General features: G+C 50.0%; 1 protein-coding gene across 7 annotated transcripts in view; it reads left to right on the top strand.

Annotated features, from left to right (window-relative positions):
• The window catches only part of ANP32A (acidic nuclear phosphoprotein 32 family member A), a 38,189-nt gene extending 23,447 nt beyond the window's left edge, over positions 1 to 14,742 (top strand). Inside the window, exons 1-7 of one of the 7 annotated variants that reach the window (XM_036255988.1) lie at positions 1,594 to 2,753; positions 7,549 to 7,698; positions 7,925 to 8,047; positions 10,404 to 10,602; positions 12,132 to 12,229; positions 14,235 to 14,295; positions 14,550 to 14,742. In XM_036255988.1, the coding sequence (XP_036111881.1) occupies positions 2,586 to 2,753; positions 7,549 to 7,698; positions 7,925 to 8,047; positions 10,404 to 10,602; positions 12,132 to 12,229; positions 14,235 to 14,295; positions 14,550 to 14,611 (861 nt within the window). In that variant the 5' untranslated portion in view covers positions 1,594 to 2,585 and the 3' untranslated portion in view covers positions 14,612 to 14,742. Of the gene's footprint in view, positions 1 to 1,593; positions 2,754 to 7,548; positions 7,699 to 7,924; positions 8,048 to 10,403; positions 10,603 to 12,131; positions 12,230 to 14,177; positions 14,323 to 14,549 lie in introns of those variants that run through there. The other 6 variants (XM_036255981.1, XM_036255964.1, XM_036255972.1 and 3 more) reach the window with 6 other exon arrangements.
• The last annotated feature ends 1,474 nt before the right edge of the window (positions 14,743 to 16,216 follow it).

The following is a 16,216-nucleotide window of genomic DNA, read 5'->3' as shown; positions in this document are numbered from 1 at the left end:
TGCCTGACAAGTATCCTTTGCACCACACCTCCGTGCTTCTTCTCCCCCTTCTGGTCACATTCACATGCCACCTGATGGGACCAGTGTCTTCACTGGATTGTGCTTCCAACTCCTACTTCTTCAGACCTTCTAGAACCTACTGAAGGTGCAAAGGGACAACTAGAAGATGCAGTCTGATAGATCCTTTCAATTGATCATGTCATCCACCAGTTCCAAAAGCCTCATCTCTCCCCCTCTGAACTGCTCCCAAACTGCCTTCTAGGCCTGTTTTCCCTTGCTCTGGGAAGACTTCCCTTCACATGCTCTTAAATTAGGCAGTGCTAGTGCAGGCTTAGGCAATCAAGGAAAGCTTCCTGGGGGAGGTGGAACTGACAAGTCCTTAAAGTGGACTACTGGCTGAAAGGGAGAAATGGTTTTAGGGGAGGAAAGCAGAGGCATAACATCAGGGAGGGGCCCAGCCTTGCTAAATTTCACAAGCTAAACAGGCCCATTGGTCAGGCCCAGAGCCCAGATCCTACACCCACCCTGGCTGGTCCTGGGGTGGTTACTGCCCAGAGTCTGTCCTCTGGCTGGAGGAAGCATCTGCAGTGGAACCAGCTCCTCTGTCTTGGCAGAAGGACCCTCAGACCTCCCCACACCCTCCGGAGGAGGTGAGGCTGGTTCCAGGCAGCAAGGGAGCCAGTCACAGGGTTTATGTTAATGCAAGCCCTCCCCCAGCGGGCGCACAGCCTATTACCCTGCCGGCGGACAGCTTAATTACCGCTGCTGCAGCGCCTCGCTTGTGTTTCATGGTTCCCTAAAATAATAAGGATGGCGTCACCGGCTTCCTGAGGCCATGTGCTCCCACCCGTGCCTCCAGAGCTCTATTGTAGGAAACAAAATCCAGACACTAAGATGCTTTTTTTCTAAGAGAGATTTTTTTAATTTTATTTTAAAGTACTGTGGGGCCCTGCCCCTTAGTTACGATTTTAGAAGATCTTTAAGAGGTGTGAACACCTGAGTCTTAGCTGCCATCGAGGCTGCAGAATAGCCGCCTGTTAGCGGAAACTGAAAGCTACATGGCTGATTCCAGGGTCTTCCACAGAGGACTGTGATTTTGATCAGAGCAGCAGCGCAGCGTACATGGTGTGGCAGAAGAACCGCCCAGCCCCAGGTTCCTGGGCTCTCGGCAAACCCTGGGCCTTGCTGCTTCCTCTGGAAAAAGAAGGGCTAAACTAGACCAGTATTTTGCAAACTATGGGTCACATTTAAATTTTTAAAATGTAATAGTAAAGAGCAATTTTAACAGGGTAAATTTTGTTTCATTGTGTACGTCTGTACGCACACAACAATGTGTGCACTGAGTCAGTGTTTAAATGTGTTTTTTACTGAGTTGTGGTCAGAAAGCCACTGACCTAGATGATCCCAAAGGCCTTTCTGGCTTTCGAAATGTCTGACTTTTCTCCCAGAGCCTGACTTACCCCATGGAACCTCACTGTTTTTTGCAGGTTTTGTCATACTGACTGTGAAGCAAAACTGGATTTTATGGTTAAAATGACAAAATCACAAGCATTTATCACTCTAATCGAACCTCTTTGGTAAGAAACCCATTTCCCCTCTACTTTGGAGTCTCAAACAGTCTGGCCTTCTAGCTAGAAATCTGCAGCAGGGGATGGCCCATTTAAAAGCTGACCTATTTAAAACCCATGAGCACTGAGAAAAAGAAAAAACACGGGGTCAATCTGATTTGAGTCTTCTTTTCTATGCAAGGCTGGAACCTGAAAACTAAATTGGTCAGGGACTGACAAGGTCGAAACCAAAGCTACACATATTTATTGAAGTCTTGTTCAGTGGAAAAAGAAAACCAAGGGTTGAGGTTAGCGGAGGGGAAAAATCAAAACAAGGTGTGGATGTAAAATCGAGAGGGTGTGTTTTGGGTGCACCATCTTAGTTCTCCAAAATGTCGAGAGGCCTCGTATGTTCCACGAGCAGACAGCCGAGGTAATGGGTCTGCTGGCCTGCCTTTGTTCTTATTGTTGTGCCTTGACGGGACACAGCAGTAAAGGTGAGTATGGATCAAGAAGGAAAGTGGCTTTTTCCACAGCGGGGGCTGCTCTAAGTATTATTTCATTTAACCCAGCCCTAGGTGACAGGCACTCTTGTCATTTTGCAGGGAGCTTGGGAGAGGTGAGATGAGCAAGCAAGTGGAGAGTGGACCTGAGCCAGGTCTATCTGGACTCCAGAGACTGCCTTCTGTCCACCTCCCCACCTTGCCTCAGGAAGTGCTGGAAAAAGAAAGAGCAGTTCTCAGTCAGCTTCCTTCTCTCCGATTCTGGCCTTCAGAGGGCTCTGTTTGAGGCCCAAGCTGTCCATTTAAATCAGGGCCAGCTTCATGGGCATGTGACCTGCACAGTCCCACAGGGCCCCGTGCTTAGAAGGGCCCTGGTCTTGGGTTTCATGCGCTGTTCTCCCTGTCTTGGAATTCTTAATGATTTTTGAGGAAGGGGTCTCACATTTTCATTTTCACTGGGCCCTACAAAGTATATGGCCAGTCCTGGCTTTGATGTGGAGTGTGTCACCTTTCTTGGTCTTTCTAGGTCCTCAGTATGCCCGTCATCTCTGGGGTGGAGGCATTTGAAAAATGTGGTTTCAGCCTCAGGCCTACTAGCTGGTACACCGGACTGTTGTTTACCAGCTGTTCGTCTCCTCCTAGCCAGTCACTGTACCTCCTGCTCACTGTCGCCTGCCTCTGTGTCCCCTCAGCATTGGCCCAGGTGAACAACGTCACGGGGACACCCTATCTGGAGAGAGGGGTTTCTAATGGGCAGGCAGAGCATTGGGTTGGGTCAGGCGTGTGCACAGTTTGCCTGCCTCCTCGCAGCTTATGCTTGTCTAGGGGGTACAAGGCACACCGAAAAACATTGCCGCTGCTCTTTATAGAAGGTAGGGCTCTTTCAGCTTGTCTTGGACAAGTTACATTGTAAATTTCATGATGGTTTGAATTACTCTGTATGCCCTGTGCCTAGGTTGTGCCTGGCACAACAGACTGGACATTTGTTAAGCAGTTGCTTTGGTGTTCACTCCCCGCTAGGCTGATTATGGAGAAGGACAGTCCCTGACCTCTATGCGGATCGGATGCTTAATACATGATTAAATGATTCATGCAGCAGCTGCCCTTGGTGCCCTGGGATGCGCAGAGCGGGGTGCGGGAAAGGCCTCCTGGGGAGGGCAGCCTTGTGCAAGGATGAGACAGGGAGCAACGAGATTGGAGGGAGTGGGGGGAGATTCAGTGGAGGGCCTCTTAGGTCAGTTTAGGAACTTGAACCCTCCTCCCCCCAGGCGGTGGCCAGAAGCCAGGAATGTTTTCTAGGCTGGAGTTTACATTTTATAGGTTAAACAGATATCATCCCCTTTCTGCAGAGACAGAGCCTAGGATCTCGGGGACAGAGTCAGGGTTCAGCCAGCCAGCCGGGTCCTTGGCCTCCACTCGAGGCCTATTCCCAGTAGTCCAATGTCCCCACTGTCACAGAGGCCCCGTCTGGAAGCAGAGCAGGCTTGGAGTGACTTACATGACTGTGACCAGGGCTGCAGTGTTGGGAGCACAGGGGTGGTCAAATTGGAGCTCCAGTTTAGAAACAACCACTGGGTTGTTCCTCAGAGCAATGCTGTGTTCGTGCTGGTCATGGACCTTTCAGCTCCCAGCGGTGAGAAGTGGCCGTTGTATTCTTGCTTTAGGGACAGGTTTTTCAGGAAATACCAGAGCTGGACAGTCTGATTTCTAGGGAACTTCTCAGTGCCCCAGGCACGTCTCTTTGGGGAGGAGTATGGGGTGTTGGTACTTGAGGCATGAAGCATAGGGTCCCATGTAGCTTTGTTTGTTGGGGTGTTTGAAGAGCTCCAGATACAAGCAGCAGCATCCCAGTTGATGGACTAGAGAGAGAGTAGCCACATTTGGATATTTTTAAATGGCCGGTGGAATCGGGAGATTGTCTAAGCCCAACATACAAATTTTCAGTTTAATTTTAACTTTGCACTTAGCTCACACCCAGGATTTGGCAGGAGGAAATGGGCCTTATTTATTTATTTACTTACTTACTTACTTATTTAAAAGTAGAATGCCCCATGAATGTCAAAAGGATGCTCTCTTCACATGGAAGGGTTTGTTTAGAGCATGTTGCCAAGCAGAGGTGGGAGGGAGCCCTGCAGTTGCGGCAGTTCAGGGTGGTTTAAGGAACACTGGGGTGGCTTAGAGGTTCCAAAACACGGTCACCGGTCCCCTGTCCTCGTTCAGGAGCTCTAAGAAAGTGTGGCCCTTGTTGGAGGCAGGGGGTAAGCGGAATGACTTCTCTTGGGGTGACATTTTTGTTTTTTCCTATTTGGTCCATTTCAGACACTACACAGGTATCTCCATCTCCAGTGTGATACATCACCCCACAAAGTAGAAGTGGGTTTCCCCGTGTGTGGGTTGTGCTTTTTGGTGATATTAGCAACCTGGGGTCGAAGCCTGGACCTTGCTCCTGTTTAATCTCACCCCAAACAGTGCTGAAACCCCCACCCGGAAGGAAATGCAGAAACCCTGGGGATCCCACAGCACCCACACAACTGGCCCTCAGACAACACCACAGGCTTCCCTCCCCAGTGATTGGGAACAGCCTCTTGCTCCCTGGGAAGTGAGGTCCCAGCCCCTCTCCAGCTCTGTGCTCCCTGACTTCGGGCTCATCTGAGCAGGGACTGGGTTGTTTTGTGCTTTGGTTACTGAGGAAGTGTAACCAGGGTGGGGACTGCTGGGAGCGGCTCCCACCCAGCTGGTGGAACAGTTAAAAGAGGGGCCAAAGGGGAGCAGGTGGCCAAAGGGGAGCAGCTTGTCCTGTTGAGCTGGGGCTCTGGGAACGCCTGTGCACTACATTTGGGGATGTCAGGGGGGTCATCAGGAGCCCACAAGGACCTGTGGTCCAGTTGACACCCTCCTTGCTAACTCCTGGCGCTTTAGGGTTGGTGGTTGTCTGTGAGGATTCAGTATGCCCTGGGTGAAGCACTTGACGGGTGTCTGCTGAGGCTCAGGGAAGACCCCATGCTTATTATTATTAAAGCAGGAGTAGTTACTTGCATATTGGTCCTGAGAGGAATGGCCACCAATTTGGGTGTGGTACTGGAACTGGATCCTCTGTCTGTAGAATTCCCAGGCAACATTGTGCTGCTCCGGGAAAGAGGTCGACTTCTGGGAGGAATTCCCTTGGCTCTCCAGCACCTCCTCCTCCCATCTCTGGGGCCTTCTTGATTAATGTCTATAAGAGGAGAAGCCCTTGACCCGGTTAGAAAAACCGCACGTCTGAAATCGTTGAGGGTGGATTGGAATCCCTTCTCATATTTGTCTCTTTGGTGGAGCTTACAGAACTCCCAAGGCCTTCCAAGGAAACAGTGGAAAGAAGACGGTGGGCTTTGTGACTCCAGCTTTGACTACAGGCTTAAGGAGGGGTGCTCCCTCCCCAGTACAGTTGATCTCCCCGGGCTGCTCTGCTCCTCTGAGGCCTGGCTTCCTGGCTCTGCACTGATTTCCTACCCTAGGGTAGGATTTATTCCCAGGCATTCTTGCCCCTGACCTTGAGAAGGTGACTTGACCTGTACATCTGGCCTCTCTTGGGGACTGAGAGAGTGGGAAAGGACAGGAAAAGATGGGCCTTAGTGCCAGTGCCTAGGCCCAGAGCTTCCTGGCTGGGAGCTGTGAATGCCGTGCCTGGCTTTGCCCCTCCTTGCAAATCCCCACTGTCCTGGGCTGACCGCATGCATCTCTCCACCAGGAAGGAAGAGAGCGGGACAGCTGTAGGCTCCTGGGTCCCAGATGTGCCCTGAGCTCCCCCAGTCTGCCCACTGACAAGGGTGGACTGGGGAGGGGCACTGCAGGCCTGCTGTATGTCTGTTCCTTCAATTTGGCATTTGACCCAGAGATGCCCCAATAGGAGGGGCACCTGGAGAACTGTGGCAAGATGGTCAGCCTACACCCTGCCGGGAAAAGTTAAGCAAATTGGCCAGTTGCTGGGAAGGGTGAGGGGCAGCCCTGGCAGACAAGTTAGAAGGCTCATCTGCTTATCTCTGAGAAGAAAAGTCTCTGAGGGTCAGGAATGACCCTTTGGACAGTGTGGGGCTGCTTTTCAAAAGGACAAGCCTGTACCGTGGGACCCGTGGGTGAGAAATGCCAGGGATCAGCAGTATATGTTTCCTGGAGGCTGCGGGGAACAGGCCGGTCAGGCACCAGGTGTGGCCAGGAGGGATCACCTTTAAGGTGCCTGCCAGCTTTGGGAGGCCAGGGGACCATCAGGCTGTTCAGGGACAGGAGTGGGTAACTCTGAGCATCTGCCTGGAGGGCCAGTGCTCTGGCCTCAATGGTTGACTCCCTGGGTTAGTTCAGGCCACAGACATGATTACTCTTCCTGAGCTCGTCTCCCTACCATCTCTCCTGAAACCTGGTATCTCACCTTCAGCAAAGTCTACCTTCTAACAACCCAGTGAGAGGGTAACTTTTTATCAGTCTTGTACCTCATTAGAAACAAAGGATTCGGGGCCCAGGAGAGGAGCCTAGAAGAGAAGAGAATCAAAGACCTCTACTTTGACAAACTGCCTCCAGAGAGTTGGGCGGAGGACAGAGCCACAGAGGTGCCTCCAAAGACCAACTTTCTGACTTTGTTGACCTCAGCATTTTATTAGGGGTTCATCCTGGTTTGTGGATTTCCATTTTCTCCTTCCGTTTCTACTCGGTAACCCTGAAGGGCAGAGTTGAGAGCCATGATATCTGATATGATAGCTTACATGTATCTCTTCACACTTACATTAATAAAACAAAAAAATTTAAAGCTCAGTTCCTCGGTCTCACTAGTCACATTGCAGGTGCTCAGTTGGCCCGCATGGCTGAAGGTGCGCCTCTTGGACAGTGCAAAGGTCTTCCTCGTCACAGGAAGTTCCAGAGGACAGCATTGGTCTAGCGAATAGGGAGTTGGAGGAGTCCCTAGTTGGCTGTCCCTACCCTGGGGTATGCCAAGCAGTGACCACAGTGACAAACCCAGGCCAGGTGGACAGGTTATGACTGGTGGCAAGAAGGGAGGGAGTATGCCAGCAGGAAGGTCGCAGACCCATGGAGGGGAAGGGGACCCAGGGACTGAGGACGGGAATTAGGAGCTGGCCGCGAGCCAGGTTAGGCCTGAACCATGAATGGGTGTGGGTGCGGCTCAGGCCCCTCACACACAGTAGAGCTCGGATCGGAGGCTGTAGCATTATTGCATGGTAGGGCTGAAATGAGGTCGCCCCCCTTGCCAGTGGCAGCAGGGCTCAGTGACTTGTCTTCTGCAGTTCAGCCACGCCCCCCCGTCTGGAGTGGCCTCTGGTTCTGCAGCTCCCCACCTCAGCCCGACCCCAGGCAGAAAGAGCAGGGTGGGCACATGCAGCCCGGCTCCAGAGGGTGTTTTCAGTGTATGGTGGCTGCTCCCGGGTTCGCTCCCTGCCCTCTACGGAGGCCTGACCCCTTCTCCTGCCTCGGCCCGCTCCTTGCCTCCGTTCACACCGTCCCTCCCTTTCCAGGTGAAAGAGCTTATCCTGGACAACTGTCGGTCTAATGAAGGCAAAATCAAAGGCCTCACAAATGAATTTGAAGAACTGGAGTTCTTAAGTACAATCAACGTAGGCCTCACCTCAGTCGCAAACTTACCAAAGTTAAACAAACTTAAGAAGGTAAATAGAGTGTAGGAGTGTGTATGTGTGTGTCCTCGTGTAGGGGGTGGGGGTGGGGAGGAGGAAGGGTCATCACTTTGTGTTTAGGGAGCGATACTGAAGGTGCAGCCAGCCACTGCCCCATGCGCCTAAGATTCCCCGAGGCGACTTACCCTTCCCTGCTGTCTTCAGAGCACCTTCCTTTTATAAGAGCTGTTTCTGCTTTTTATTTCTCTGCCTTGTTTAGCTTGAACTAAGCGATAACAGAATCTCAGGGGGCCTGGAAGTATTGGCAGAAAAGTGTCCGAACCTCATGCATCTAAATTTAAGTGGCAACAAAATTAAAGACCTCGGCACAATAGAGCCACTGGTGAGTCATTTGGGTCCTTCCCTTTCTCCACAGGGGGGAGGTGGGCGGGGCTGACATGATAGCAGGGAATGCTACACTTGAGTTGGTGTCTTTTTCTTTCCACTTATTTTACTTTTTTGACTTCATTGAACTCTCGCTGTGTACTATGAGATAGAGTTTGAGCAACTACTTCTGCTTCATCTATAGAGAAACTGAGGCCTACAGAAGTAAAGTAACTTGGCCAAGGTCACACAGCCAGACTGGCAGTCAGGTGAAGAATAGGAGCCTGGTCTCAGTTTCCGGCCTAGTGCTGTTCCTTGGGCAGAGTCTGCTTCGCTTGGAAAACTCGAGCTGTCATTTCTTCAGGCTCCTTGTCACAGCCTCTTTAGGGAGGGAGGATCCATCCAGGAATTAAGCTGACCCTGGAGATGGCCCACCTATTTTCTCCTTGGGTCACTGGCCCGAGGCTGGTCCCTGAAGAGTGGGAGAGGGGTTGGTCCTGACACTGGCCCCTGGGATGGCAGAGGAGTATGTGGTCTGGGGGCCTCATGCAGGCCTTCCTTTGCTGTCCCCTTGGAGCTGAGCACACCCCAAACTGCACGATTTACTGGCCAGAAAGGGCAAGTCATGGTCAGAATAAGTTTTTACATAAGCAGGATCTGGATGACTGTCTTCTTGATTTTTCAGGAGGTCAACTGTAAGATGTGTTGCTGATTCAGTAATAGACTTTTTTTTTTTTGAAAAACACAATACTAGCACACAAAGTAAACATACTTATTGTAAATATATTGAAGTGACCTAAGAGTCACTTCATAAGCCATGTACCTTAGAATCAGGGACAGGCCCTGAGGAGCTTGTGCCAAGTTTCCCTTTTCTGTGTTTATAGGGTGGAGCTTGGGGCATTCCTCAGCTGGGTTTGTAGGGTTCTTGCCCAAAAAGCACTCTTTGCCCTCTGTGGACGTTTGAGGAGGGCTGGCGGATGGGCCAGGTGACAGAGCAGGAAGCTGGCATGTTTGAAGCTCACACTTTTTCTGCTCATCTGTGGCACTGGGGTCAGCCACTGGAAGATGCTTCCCACGGAGCTTCTTCTCAAGTCTTCCCCTGATCTAGGGGAAAGCAAAACTATTTTGATATACCTGAAAGTCTTAATTTCATAACAAAAGTAAAAATGTTTGAAGGTCTATATGTATGTGTTTGGGAGGTGAGGGGCTGAGTGTATAAAACACTGTGAATTGGTCATCATTAGAGATCAGATTGAATTAGTCATGATTAGAGGTCAGATACACACACATATACACACACACTCCTCCCGCCCAGACCACACATGTTTTTGTAGCTTCCTCTTCCCTAGTTATCAGTGTGACTAATGTGTCACACTCATCTCCGAAGGGCGGGAAACTGCTTTGGTTGGGGTGCTGGGCTTACCCACCAGCCCATAGCCCAGAGTCCCTCCCTTCCCTTGACCCTCTGCTGAGAACAAACAGTTCTCTATCCTGAGTTCTCGAGAGAGCACCCTAGCTCCTGACATCGACCCTGCGGGACAGTGGCTTTAGGTGTGGAACAAGGACTGGGCCAGGGACAGGGTGTTCTTGTACCTGTGCCTTGACGACATGCCAGGTAGGAAGTCCAGGTGCAGCTGTTTCTTGCTCAGTGTGTGACCCTTTCCCTTCCTGGGCCTCAGTTTCCTCAGGCACTGAAGAGGAACAATAGGGGCTGGAACCCTCTAAGATAGCTTTGACAAAGCAAGTGTGTTAAGTACCACGGACAAAGCCTGGATCCTCCATCGGTTTTTCTCTGGTCCTGTCTGACAGACAGCGTTGCAGAGTCAGCACAGGTGTGAAGCCGGGCTGCCTGGTCAAACCCCAGTCCTCTGCTTCCTCAGCTGGAAAACCAGTGAAAAATGATTTCCACCTTTTTGGGCTTCTGCGGAGAATTGAGTTAATACGCAAAGTGCTGTGTGGACTCCTGTTACCGTTATAAGAAGCAGGACTTCATTTTGTTGGAGCCTGTCGCCTTTTTAGTTCACTTCTGGCCCCTTAGTCACAGGGGCAGGCAGCAAAGCCTCACCTTAATCTCAAGCTGGTTACTGTAGAGGCAAAGCTGTAATTACAGAATAAAAGTGTTGGCATTGGACAAGATTTCAAAGATAAAGTCCAAGCCTTCATTTTGCAGGTGAAGAGACTGAGGCCCGTCGCCAGGGTGACATGTCTGAGTGGACCTTGTGGCCGAGCAGGACCCAGTCAGCTTCTTTACCCCTGCGGCCTTAGCTCTTCACCGTCTCCCTCCGTCCACACCTGTTTTCCAGGTTGTTACCCACTACCCTTTCTCTCCTGCCTCCCACAATCGCTCACTGTTGACTTTATTTTTCTGCTTGCAGAAAAAGTTAGAAAACCTCAAGATCTTAGACCTTTTCAATTGTGAGGTAACCAACCTGAACAACTACCGACAAAACGTGTTCAAGCTCCTCCCACAACTCCGGTATCTCGATGGCTACGACCAGGACGAAAAGGAGGCCCCCGATTCAGACGCCGAGGGCTTTATAGAGGGCCTGGACGATGAGGAGGAGGAGGAGGATGGTGGGTGGCTGAGGGGAAGGCCAGGGCAGGCCTGGGGTTTCTGCCTGCTTTACAGAGGGGGAGGTCCCCACCAGCTGCTGAGGGTACGGCTGTCGACTTCTTCCCAAACCTGCGGAGGGCGGTAGGGCTGTCTACTGTGTTACCAGTGTCCCTAATCTGTGTCATTAGGGACTCCCCTAAAAGAACTGTATGAGCCCGAGAGAAACATCCTGAGACTCTAACTGTATAGTAACTTTTTGAAAACTCTCTAGCTGAATCCTTACTTTGATTTTTTTTTCCCCTCTGCTTTCCAAAGTCCCACTGGGAATGAAAGTCTACAGTGTCAAGTGTGACCCTAGACTCAGACACTGTCCCAGAGAGGGGTGAGCGGATTGAGGAAGGGGGGGTGTGGTCTGAGGGTTCTCTTTCCTCATCTGACTGTCCAGTCAGGGAGCTGGAGAGGTTGTGGAGCCCCCTGGTGGCCGCAGCCCACCTGGCCACAGTCCAGGACTTGGAGGTCTGGACTCCGGAGCCCAGGGGCCTGGGGAAGTGGAGGCTGCAGGTAGCTTCCCTGGCAGTGCAGTGAGGAGCCAGGGTTGCAAGGAGGGAAAGGAAAGGGCACGTCCTCTCCTCTTCCCATGTCACCAGCACAATGTGGCTCTTCTGCAGGTCTTCGTGGCCAGAGTCAAGTTGACAGTGGAAACATTTGCCTGATTAACTCAGACCAAGATTCTGTTTTTCCTTGTTAGATGGGAGTATGTTGCAAGATATTCATGCACCTTGTTTGCCTCAGTTCTCACATCTCGTGAGGCAGCATACAGGGCTAGAGTCCTGAGACCAGATTTTCAGGCCTGGACTAATTGGCGTGTGACCTTAAACTAGTCACTTCTCCCTTCTGCCTCAGATTTCTTTAAAGCCAGAAGTTTGGCTAGATGCTCTTTCTTTTTTTTTTTTAATCCTCACCTGAGGATTTATCTTCAGATAGAGCAGGAGGGAGAGAGGAAGGAAGAAAGAGAGAGAAACATTGATGTGACAGAGATACATCGAGTGGCTGCCACCCACACAACCCCAACCAGGGCCTGGGACAAACCACAACCAAGGTAGGTGCCCTTAGCGGGAACCAAACCCGGGACTCTCCAGTCTGCAGGCCGATGCTCTAACCGCTGAGCCAAACTGGCCAGAGATAGATGCTCTTTCGAAATGAATTGACTTCTCAGCTTTCCTAGGCCCTGTGACTTGTTCTTCTGATCCTTCAAGTTCTCTGTAGTCTCAACCTCCACAAAAGATCGTTCATTTTTGTAAAGGTGGGGGAGGCAGGCTTATCCTTCCGGCCACTTTAGGGTGCTTATCTTTTAGGTCACTTTAGGATGTGTTCAGTCACCTTAAGGCATCCAGGTTTGGGGCTTGGGTGGGGGTGTGAGGGTCCTGGGCCCCACACGGAGCACACTGAGGACTGCACCACCCTGCCAGGCCCATGAGCCTGGGGCCTGTGCTGTGAGGGAGGAGGCAGCTCACTGCCACGTCCATTTGTCCCCATTTCCACTGCACAGAGGAAGATTATGATGAGGATGCTCAGCTAGTGGAAGATGAAGAGGATGAGGAAGAAGAGGACGAAAGTGAAGAGGAGGACGTGAGTGAAGAGGAAGAGGTAAGTGCTTGAGCTGGGTGGGAGCACCATCTCCCTGAGTCCCTCTTGCTTGCTGCCTCTGAGTCAGGCCCATTAAATGCCTCAGTGACCAGCCTTTGGCCGCTCAGGAGTCCTGGCTGGGGAAACGAGTCCCTTTCAGGAACTCCATTGGGCTGGTTTGGGAGAGGCCTCACTCGTAGCAAGCCCCGAGAGGCTGGATTAGGAGTGGGTAGGAGGGGATTCTGGAGGAGGTAAAGAGGGGACCGCACCTGCTGGGGTAAGCCTGGCTCTCATTTCTGCCTTTCTGCATTCAAATGTTAATTCACTGAGCACCCACTGTGCACTAGGGAAAATCAAACACTGCCTTGAACTAATTGATGGGTAGTGAAGACACTGCTGGGTCCCAAATCAGAGTGACATGGGTCTCATGCACACAGTGGAAGGAAGTAGTACCTTTTCCTAGCACATTGGGTGGTTCCTAGTTTTTTGACAAGTTCTGTGACTTGTCTGTGAGTGGTAATAATGCACAGAAATTTAACTGTGTGTTTCTGGACAAATTCCTTGACCTATCTGAGCCTTTTATTTTTTTCATCGGTGAAATAGGCACCTGGATTATAAATAGGGATCAACTCTGGATTGTTAAGAGGATAAAGTAATTTATAAGTAAACACTTAAGGACAGTGTCTGACAAAAATGATGTTTGGCCACTTACTGTTCTAGGCTCTCACCCTTCCTTCTCTGAGATGCGGCTCGGTGTGCTGGGTCCTGTGTTTGGGTGTTCTTTGTCTTTCTATAGCAGTTATTTTCCATGATTTGTTTAAAATTCTGTATCAGCTCTTGCTGATTATAAAAGTTAGACGTGGAGAGGTTTAAAATGATAACAGTGTAGTCAGGGACCTGGCTTCTCCCCATTCTGTCTCTGCGTTGAGTATGCAGACACCGCCGGCACACAGACCCGCTGGGGCAGGATCTCCCCGCCGGCTCAGCCCAGGCAAAGAGGAGCCGGTGAGATCTGCTCGCTTTCTGCCTGGTCTGCAGTGGGGTTGCTCTTCTCCCTGGGTGCAGGCTCACTGCTGACGCCTTGGGAAGACAGGTCCCCCTAGGACAGGGCAGTGTCATGTTGACAAATGGACTTTTTTGTCTTGGTCTTCCTGCCACAGGAGCTGCAGCTGCAGGGTTGGTGGGTGTGGGTGAGTGTGTGGTCTCGTTGACCATCTGCAGATTCCAGCTTCTAGTAAGAGAGAGCTTCCACATACACACACAAGTCTCAGCAAACAGACTGATTAAGGCACTCGTGCGTGACATTATAAAAGGGTATTTCCCTTGACAAAAAGAAGTCTATCATCAAGTTCTTTTTAAACAGTGGGCTACCCAATGCTTTAGAAACAGTTCAACATGCAGAGATTTAACTAACATGTGCCATCAGAAGCAGCATAAAGCAAGTCACACATCTTGCTGGATCTCACGGAGCTGGGATGATGTCCTCATGGGCTCATGAATTTATCTTCCCCTCCAAGAGGTCCAAGTTTGCAAGATGGTGACAGCTGCATAAGGCGGGGTTGGACTTGCCCGCGGAGTCTGGGTTTGCTGAAACTGGGGTCTTCCTTGAAGCCAAAACTAGATTGAGGATAGATGAAAAGATGTCCTACTTTACATGACAGAGAGTTGGCTTGGGAACTTGTTCTCCTAAAAGAGCAGCGGATTAGAAAGCTACCTGAGTTGTAGGGACTTCAGATCAGTTCTTGCCCTAGGGATAGAACCCACAAACTCCTGACATTGTTTGCAAATATTGTATGTGGTAGGGGTATTTTCTAGGGGAGGGGTTTAAAGCTTTCTAGAATTATAAAGGGGTCCTTGATGCAAAAGAATGTCTGCTTTAGGCTCATCCTGAGATAGTGTGGGGCTCTGAGAGGCTGGGGACGACCCCTGCCTTTTTTGAGGTCAGTGTCAGGGAAAGTGGCTTCCTCAGCAGGTCTGTGGCCCGGGGGCACTTCTGATGTCTGGCGTGCATCTTCTCTCCTCCGAGGATGAAGAAGGTTATAACGACTGGGAAGTAGACGATGAGGAAGATGAAGAACATCTTGGTGGTATGGCAGCCTTTTTACTCTTGGCTGGTAAGCGGTTGGCCCCTTCAGTTGACACTAGATGGTGTAGGTCCTCAGGACCTGACAGTGGGCAGAAGATGCCCATCTGAGGCTGCAGGTGCCTGCCTGGCTTGCAGATGTCCTGCCTCAGTTTGCCGGGATGGCAAAGCTTCCTAGAGATATGGTCCCCTGGTTTTCCATTGGGTGGACTGAGTTAGGGGTAGGACGAGTGTTTAATCTTTTCCTTACTCTTCCAGAAGAAGAAAGGGGTCAGAAGCGAAAACGAGAACCTGAAGATGAGGGAGAAGAAGATGACTAAGTGGATAACCTATTTTGAAAAATTCCTATTGTGATTTGACTGTTTTTACCCTAACCCCCCCAAATCCTGCCCCCGAAACTTATTTTTTTCTGATTGTAACGTTGCTGTGGGAACGAGAGGGGGAAAGTGTACTGGGGGTTGAGGGGAGAGGGTGGGCGGGAGGGGGTGGAATAAAATACTATTTTTACTGCCACTCTTTTTATTTTTTTCCCCTATTTTTTTTTTTTTTTTGGTGTCTGTTTTTGTCCCTGTAATTGCAATAGCCGAGTACACACCAAGTGAGCATTTGTTCCTTACTCTCAACGAGGATGGTCTGGAGGTCTCCTACATTTCCTGGTATTTCCTCAGTCTCCCGAGTTGGTTGGAAGGCCGTGGCTGGCCTCAGTGTGGTTTCTCGAAGCCCAGTCGGGGCTGAGCACCAGCCACATCTTACCTCTTGTTCTGGTTCACGTGATTTCTGCCTTTCTCGGGCCTGCTAGAGGCATCCAACGCCCTGGTTTTAAATAGCAACCTAAAGGCGTATTTTGGCACTGTTTGGGGGACGGTCCCCGTCTCTCATTCCCTTTCCCTCTTCACAGATGGTGGTGGGCTTAGTTCTACGAAGAAGATTCTGATGTCACTCTTAGGAGCTCTGAGCCAGCGAGCTGAAAACTGCAGGCTCGTGAGTAAAACGGATTTGGTGATTACAATGAAAAGAGAAGAAGCAAACCCTTAAACGTCAGCCTCTTTAAACGATTTTTTTAAAACTGTCCTCTCTTGTTCTGTAAAATATTAGAACGCTTTGTTTTACAAAATGACTAGAGAATTCTTCCACACATACTTCTGTGCTTAGACCGTTTTTACAAATCTAAGCGCAGGAGGTGTTGCTGCATGTCGGCTGGGTTTTTTTTTTCATACACCTGAGCACGGAAAAACTAACGCAAAATTGTATTTTCTTACCTAGTGGCAATCTGAAATGACTGCAAATTCCTAGTGAATGTACAGGTTTGCTCTCATGTCCCTCTTCTGGATTGCTTTAGAAGTGACGTGTTGTTTCCTAGCCCGTGTTTCATCTGTACAAAAGAACATCTGCACCGGTTTCTCTCCTCCCCCTCAGAAGAGCCAAACTTTTGAGTTTTATGTCTGTTTGTCATTGATAAATTTCAATAAATCTTTTTATACAAATTTTTTGGGATGGCTTCTTTGAGTCCAACAGGCCATTGATCTAAGATGCATTCCAGACAGCCAGCCGGCCGGAGGGGCTCACCTGTAAAAGCTCTTCTCATTGGATGTGCGACCCATAGTAAGTTGGGACACTTTGGGTCTCAAAGCAAGATTCAGTGGTGTGCTTTCTTCATTAAAAGCTTCGTTTGGGAGGGGGAAGAATGTAAAAAGATAAATATAAAAAAAACCAAACCACAAAACAATACCAGAAAGTTAGGCCAACCTTGGGACTGGACTTTATTCTGAGTATCTTTCGTTGTCCTGTTGTTCAGCCTGTAAAAAGAATATGTGCTTGAAAAACTCAGGAATGTATAAAACAAATTTGTTTCTTTTTTTATTTACCGTTATTATGATCATTTATTTCTACCTCGCAGGGGTGGGGAACCTTTCTTCTGCCAAGGG

Source organism: Molossus molossus, unplaced genomic scaffold, assembly GCF_014108415.1.
Source record: "Molossus molossus isolate mMolMol1 unplaced genomic scaffold, mMolMol1.p scaffold_m16_p_1, whole genome shotgun sequence".
Classification (NCBI taxonomy): domain Eukaryota; kingdom Metazoa; phylum Chordata; class Mammalia; order Chiroptera; family Molossidae; genus Molossus; species Molossus molossus.
The sequence above is the reverse complement of the archived record's forward strand: the minus strand, read 5'-3'. Positions and strand labels throughout refer to the sequence as shown.